At 41.8% G+C, this 7,315-nt stretch overlaps 1 protein-coding gene across 1 annotated transcript in view; it reads left to right on the top strand.

Moving 5' to 3' along the window:
• ccdc186 (coiled-coil domain-containing protein 186) overlaps positions 1-6,848 on the top strand; it is a 31,019-nt gene extending 24,171 nt beyond the window's left edge. The window contains exon 16 of the mRNA XM_014007584.1: positions 3,673-6,848. Coding sequence (XP_013863038.1) covers positions 3,673-3,756 — 84 coding nt within the window. The 3' untranslated portion in view covers positions 3,757-6,848. The remainder of the gene's footprint in view (positions 1-3,672) is intronic.
• The last annotated feature ends 467 nt before the right edge of the window (positions 6,849-7,315 follow it).

The following is a 7,315-nucleotide window of genomic DNA, read 5'->3' as shown; positions in this document are numbered from 1 at the left end:
GTATAACTGTGGGTCGAACAGCAGGGCAGGTCCTGAAGAAAACCAGTTGAGAAATTGAGAAGCTAAATGAGTTAAACTGTTTTTGAAGCGAACACAGCAGGATAAAGTACATGGACTTTGATGCGATCATCAGCCGGACATTAGCTCTGTTTACATGCACAAAATTTTTTAATCGGATTGAAATGTATTCAGATTAAATAATCCGAATGTACTGTTTACATGGACACAATCCAGTCATGAAAAGTGTTTACATGCACCGGAGTTTTATTCATAATAAAAGTCAGGACATGCGCAGTGTTGTAAACGTTCAGCTCAAGTTCCGTGTTACAAACGTAAACAACGCTCCTCTATGCGCTCAGGACGGACCCATGTCAGCTTTTAATAACGGTAGAGACGCCGTTACTCCTCGGTTGAGCTGCAGCCTGCAGATGAAGCAATACGTGCTTTTTATTTTTTGCGAAKCAACGTCTGCTGTTTGCCTCCTTTTTCATCTGTTAAGAGAGCGAGGAGGAAAAGTTCTGTGCGGTGCTACGCAGCTGGAGCGCTGCTGTTTCACCTCCTCTAACCGGGTGAATGAAAGTCAGCAGACAAGCGCACACAGGTCAGTTTTCTACAATCAGAATAAGATGACACATGAACGTCATTCCGATTATCAATCGGCATAACCCACCCTTTTCATTCGGATTAAAAATTCATTTGGATCGAGCTCCATTGGATCAGAATAAACGGAACGGGCTGTTTACATGACGCATTTTTATTCCAAACGGTTGTTTAATCCGATTACTTTTGTCCATGTAAACGTAGCTATTGAGAGCAACAGACAGAGTTTTATGTCACGGGGGGAGTGCCGAGCTCGCTCAAGGTGATAGACGCATGCGCTATATGCGTAACGTGAAAGCTGACTACAGTTGGAAAAAAGAGCGCACAAGACACTTAATTTGTCTTAAAATACAGACATTCTGACAAATAAGTAACTGTTTGTAACCTTACCTCAGCTTAGAAGGCAGAGGGTGTCGGTCTTTTCCGTTCAGATTCAACTATCGGAGCATGAAGCTAATGTTTACTTACAATGCTAATGCTCTCTTACTCTCTGGCGCTCAAGAGGTAGAGGAGCCAAATGGCTGGCTCACTGCTGCCAACTAGTGGTCAGAGGCTGAACTACAACATAAAATGAATGGCTGGCAGGAAAGTTGACATTTTAAACCTTAATAAAAAATCGATACAGGGCTTTAGAATATCGATACAGTATCGGGAAATGAAATATCGTGATATTTCAGTGTATCGATATTTTCTTACACCCCTAGTTAAAATATGACTGGATCATTTTTATTTTTGGCAAACTTCCTTTAGTATGAAGGCAACCCTGACCCTGCTTCAGTCCATTGTCCACTTTTTTTTGAGAAGCTGTCCTGTGCTGCAGGGTCTATATATCAGCAACACATTCCCACCAAGATCCTCCCTCATGAGCCCATGACTCTCTCGGACCGTGCCTGGAGGAGATATGCACAAAAAGATTACGCCACATTAGCAGGATGCTGATGGAGTTATAGCTCAGGCGTGAGTACTGTAGTCTCCTCAGTCTGTAGTCTTGTCATGATGTGAAGGAGATTTTACCAGAATGTGGATGATTGTTGCAAGGTGCTGGTTCCAGTGAAGGCAGCATAGCTGGCCCACAGGCCCAGTGTAAATGTAGAGCCCCACTGCTGACCTAAAAGTCAAAAAGGAGTGAATACATGTTTTAAAAGTAAAACTAAAAGAACAGTTTGAAGTTGCCAAAGTCATAAGTCTAGAATAAACAAACACACATAAGACTTTGAAATGAGTCTGTGGTCTTCAGTTAGAAAAGGGTGGATTGCTCTCTCTGAGTTGGTGTGGAGGTGTTCAAGCATCGTGGGGTTTTGTTTACAAGAAGAATGGAGCTTGAGATTGATAGATGGATCGCTGCAGCTTCTGCAGCGTTTTGGAGCTGAGCTCTTATGGAGCTCTGTTTACCGGTCGGTCTACATTCCTACCCTCACCTATGGCCACAAACTTTGGGTAATGACAGCGAGAACAAGATTGTGAATACAAGCGGTCGAAGTGAGTTTTTTTTGCAGGGTAGCCAGCTGGACTCATCCTTAGAGATGGTGTGAGAAGTTCAGTTATCCAGGGAAGAGTTGAGCCGCTGCTCCTCCACATTCAGAGGAGCCATTTGAGGTGGTTCGGGCATCTGGTGAGGATGTCTCCTGGAGTCTTCTATGTGGGGGTGGTGCTTCGGGCATATCTGACCGGGAGGAGACCGGGGCTCGCCTTGGAATCCTCCCAGAAGAGCTGGAAGCAGTGGTTGGGGAAAGAGAGGTCTGGACCCCCTAGCTCAAGCTGTGACCCCATGACCCGACTTGGAGTATGTGGAACAGTATGAATAGATGGACAAGACTTTAAAAACAAATTGTTGCTGTCCACAGGTAGCTTACACCCAACATAATGCACCTGCTACCACCACCGGCTCCTCAGACTCCATCCAGAAGCCCAACATGCTGCCACCAGAACAACAAACCACCTCATTACACCTGTCCAACATCCTACAAAGACCTATAAATCTGGCTTTTTGTACGGGGCAGCTGTGGCAGAGCGGGGAGTCTTCCTGGAATTACTGAGTTACTGGTTTGATCCCCCATTCCAGCTGTCTCAGTTGTGTCCTTGGGCAAGACACTTCACCCACCTTGCCTACTACTGGTCAGAGGGTCCGGTGGCGCAGTACGGCAGCCCCGCCTCTGTCAGTGTGCCCCAGGGCAGCTGTGGCTACATTGTAGCTTACTGTTGTGTGTGTGTGAATGACTGATTCATGAAATCGTAAATTATTTTTGAGGGTCTCAAAAAGCTTTATATAACACTAATGTGTTATTATTTATTATTATAAAGGGGACTTAAAGGCAAGACTCAAAGTGAGGCTTTGTCTGTTTTTGAAAGTAAGATTTTTAGTGTGAAAATGAGACAAGAATCACCACCTCTGATCTAAAAACAACATTCAGACAGCAAATTAAATGGTCTTCTTAGAAGATGGGAGTTTAGTTGAGCATAAAAGAACAGAATAATCCCACCCTACGCTTTCGTTTTCTGTCACACCCACACTTTCAGAACATGTCACCATTCTGTCTGCTTGTATTGTTGCAGCTTCCTTGATGTTTGACTCTCTGCTCCCTCAGTACTTTTAAAAATCCACGTGGGCACAGGCTTTGATAAACATCTTCACGTTTTTCATCCAGTCAGCTTCCTATTGTGTCAAACTTAAAGAACCCCCCCCCCACCACACACACACACACACACACACACACACACACACACACACAAACACAAAAGCTTGAAGGGGGACCACAAATTAAGATAAAGTGCAAGTGGAGAGTTTTTTTATTTCAGTGAGTGAAAAATGATTAGTACAAAACAGGAATTAAAGTTTAAAAATAAAACACAGTAATGCAAAACAAAATGCTGTGACAAAGCCAAATCAAGACTTAACACAGTGTAGTTGTAAAGGAAGCTTTTTTATTTTTATTTTTTATTTTATTTTATGGCAACAAGTGGTTTCTCCAGTCTTAACAAAAAGAGAAAAGAAAAAGAAACTCCATTCTTTTTGTGTTAAGTTGACCAGCACTACCTGTAACTCATGTACTTTTTTTTTTCCTTGTTTCTCAGGAGAATTTGCAGACTTTGGGGGCTGAGATTGAAAAACTCATCAAGGAGCAGAAGAATCCAGATGATGGGGTCAGGTCGAAGTGAAGCAAAGAACTGGCCTGGGGAAAGCCCCAGACCTAAAAGTATGAAAGAGTAAACGTGCTGTAAGTGCCAGTGGGACGTGAGAACTCTGAATGGCTCGTTTCTGTCTGTTTTTAAGAGAAAGTCTCCAAGCTTACTTGAACCATCTGATCCATCCATATGGTACCATCGCCTCAGCTACGCCCCTTCTGGCTCACGTCGGTCTCCCTGAAGCCTTGCCAAGCGGACTCGTTGCTTTAATCTGGATGGCGTTATCACAGATGTTTCCGAACTCTTCCTGAATCACAATTGCCAGTAAATGAATCGTATTAAAACAATCTGAATAGAAGTCTCCTCGTCCCCTGAAGTCCCATCAGTCAAGCCTAGTGTATTTTTGAGGATCTGCTTTCTCGGCTCAGCTGTACTGAAGTTAAAAACAGATCCGCCCTGGCATGATTGGACCCCGTGTGCCACCGGTGCATTTCTTCCACCCGTTTATTTTGTTTTATTTTTATTTATTTTTTGTTGTTTTTCTCCCCTCCACCCCCACCTGCTCAGCACAGCACTTACGATCAAGCTGGTGGAGCGAGGCGTCCCCCATCAGCGGAATCGCCCGTCCGTGTGGCACAGGTGCTGAATTTCAGGAAGCATTTTTGTGATGTTCCCTGTACCCATGTGTGTGTGTGTGTGTGTGGTGGGGGGGGGGGGACTCGCTCTTCAGTTACAATAAATTAGAATCAAGCTCTAAAATATGTAAAATGACATAAAGGTTGAAATGCACTGCTGTCTTCCAAACTGAATGTAATTTTTGTTTCTCGCCAGTTTATTTAATTTATTTGTTTTATTTGCCCATGTTTTAGTTTTTATGAATTATTGTAAATCACACTTTTTTTTGTCTTTGATCCTAATTTATGAAAATTGAATGCCTCAAACATTTTAGTCTTCTTGATGAAGTCTGTCCCGGGTGTATAGCTTTTTTTTGTTTGTTTGTTTGTTTGTTTTTGATGTCTTAGAACCCTAAAATAGAGAAAGATGGATTAATTGGCTGATATCGGCCTGTGCAAATAAGAAAGATGCAGTAGCAGCTGCTACAACCAGCTCCCACATTTTAGTTGGTTTTTTGATTTTCTTTCAGGCAACAAAGTTTTTTTTACATATATATAAATATTTTTAAGTGTACAAGTTTTTTCCAATGGTTTTTCCAATATGTGTATTTAAGTTAAGTACGGTAGTTATTTAGAAAAATAAATACATACTGACCAAAATCTGTGCTTATTTAGAAAAACTTAATTAAGTCTATTATTTTTTTAAATAAGATTTTTGGTAGAGGTCGACCTTTCAAAAAAAAATGTCAGCTGATCGATGCAACACGTAAAAAATGTCAAAACGTGACTTTTGTTTAACAAAATCAAACAATGGCTTCACCTAAATTAACACTTAAAAGTATATAAAAGCATTCTAAACTGTAATTTGGTTGCAGCAGCTTGTTTATATTTGGTAAATAACTGAGCTTGCAAAGACATCTCTACTTGCCGATTTTTAAAAGCGTCTATTTGCTGATTAATAGATCCATCTCTAGTCTGTGGCATTTTAATCATTCCTTGTTTCAAACTGTTGCGTGTAAAAAGACTTGATGTACAGGATGGGATTTTTGTGAGATCAGAGACTAAAATGTTGAGGTATTTTTGTACACTCCTCTTTATTGAGATTTATTTAGTAGCTTCGCTGAGTCTTTAGAGGTAAATCAAGTGTAGACTAATCAGAGGGAGAACGGGGGGTGAGTAGATGTAGCTCAGGAAAGCAAACAGAAATCTATCCAGGGACAAAGTGCAATGCTGTTCCATTTTTGTTCTTTTATTTGACATCATTTTCTGAATGAGCTGGTGTGCCAGTGTCCTGCATTTTTATTTTATAGCTTATTTGTGCACCTGTGCTGAATATTTAAAATTGGATGTGTGCATGGCTGCTTGTGTGCCTTCTCCCACCCCTCAAAGCTTTTTGTTTTTTGTTTTTTTGCRTTTACGCCTCACTTCAGCCGTCCRCCCGGAGCTTGTTGTCGAGCCCGTTCCTTCCAAATCGCACGAAAACACCCGCAGCTCAGTACCTCCCAGCGATACAGGACAGCGCCCCTCGGCAGATGATTTGTGGTTTATTATTCGAGCTCTAAACCCAGCAGGGTGGAAGGGAGAGCAGCTTCGTTACGCCGTGCCATGTTTCGTGTTTTGTTTTTTCGTTCTCTCTTCATTCCATCTGATTGCTGAAGCTGTCACAAAACATAAGCTCCTCATCCCTTTTTTTAATTTTTCCTTCTTTTAAGGGGTCATGACAGGCCCATCCCTTTACCATTCACCCCGAGGCGATGCAGAAGTGGACCACTACGTGAATGAAGATGAAAGTATTGAGGTCACAGAGACCTTAAAGGCTCTCTGCTGCAGCAGTGCAGAAGTGCTCTGCATTTGATGGGAGTCTACTTTTATTACATCCAAGCTGACTTCTCTTCAAAAAAATAGCATCAGTTTTTTTTTAACTGCTTCCAGCAAACCTGGAGATCTTAATTCCCCCTCTCGTTTTGAAACTAACTGTTTTTCAGGACGAAAATGAATTTTTGCCTTAAATTTAGGTCCCTCCTAAATAAACAGGAGGTTTCTGCTGCCGAATCCGTTTGTTGAAGATGCCTGCACCACATCCTAATTAAGTCCCCGTGATTCTCCGATGCTCGTCTCCGGATTTTCGCCCAAATCAGGCCGAGTGCTTGCTTATCCCAGACTTTCTGCGCTCCACCGCCTTGAAATGAAGCCATGCTGCAGCTTTGTGAAAATGAATGAGCCAATGAGTGTGAATGAAGACACTGTTTAATATGTGCAAGTGCTGAACGGTTTAGAAAAAGAATGAAATAAATGAAAACGTCTGTCATTTTGCTGCTTTTGCTCTGTTTTGTGAAATACTCAAACTGTGATGATGATGATGATGATGATGATGATGATGATGATGATGATATGCATTTGTAGATAAGTCATTCTGTAAAATGATCATTTTAAAAAAACAAAACGAATGATACTGGATCATGTTTGTTCCTATTGTGTTTCCAGGGAATAAAAAGGAATTGATTAACTTCATTTGGCTGTTCTTGCTTCCCGTTTTTACCTGTGAGGATGGAGTTAAATCGCACATCTCTGGCTCTCATTTCTCTGTTTCCTTTTGTCAGTGCAGTTAAATGATGTTGAAGTCATGGGCGAAGATAACCTCTCGCCCTGCCGGATTCTCCCAGATGCAGTTTTCAAAAGTGGTGGCGTCAGCGGCGCTGGAGGTCGAGCGCATGGCTGCACCGTTACTCACACTAAGCTGTCTCTCGGATGATTTAAAGCAGGGGGGCTGCTTCCAAAGTCCAAAACCACAAAAACAAACCAAGGGTGAACTTTCATAACTGCTTCCAACAAAATCCTTTAAACACATTCATGTGGATTTGTCACTTTTTAGTTCTTCATGAGTTTGCTGAAAGCAAAAAACTCAAAAATCATTTTCAGGCTTTTATGTAAAACAAGTTCAAGATCGTTTTAAAGTAGGACTCTCTATAAAGGTGATA

Source organism: Austrofundulus limnaeus, unplaced genomic scaffold (assembly GCF_001266775.1).
Source record: "Austrofundulus limnaeus strain Quisiro unplaced genomic scaffold, Austrofundulus_limnaeus-1.0 Scaffold43, whole genome shotgun sequence".
Lineage (NCBI taxonomy): Eukaryota > Metazoa > Chordata > Actinopteri > Cyprinodontiformes > Rivulidae > Austrofundulus > Austrofundulus limnaeus.
This window is presented reverse-complemented; position numbering and strand designations above follow the sequence as displayed.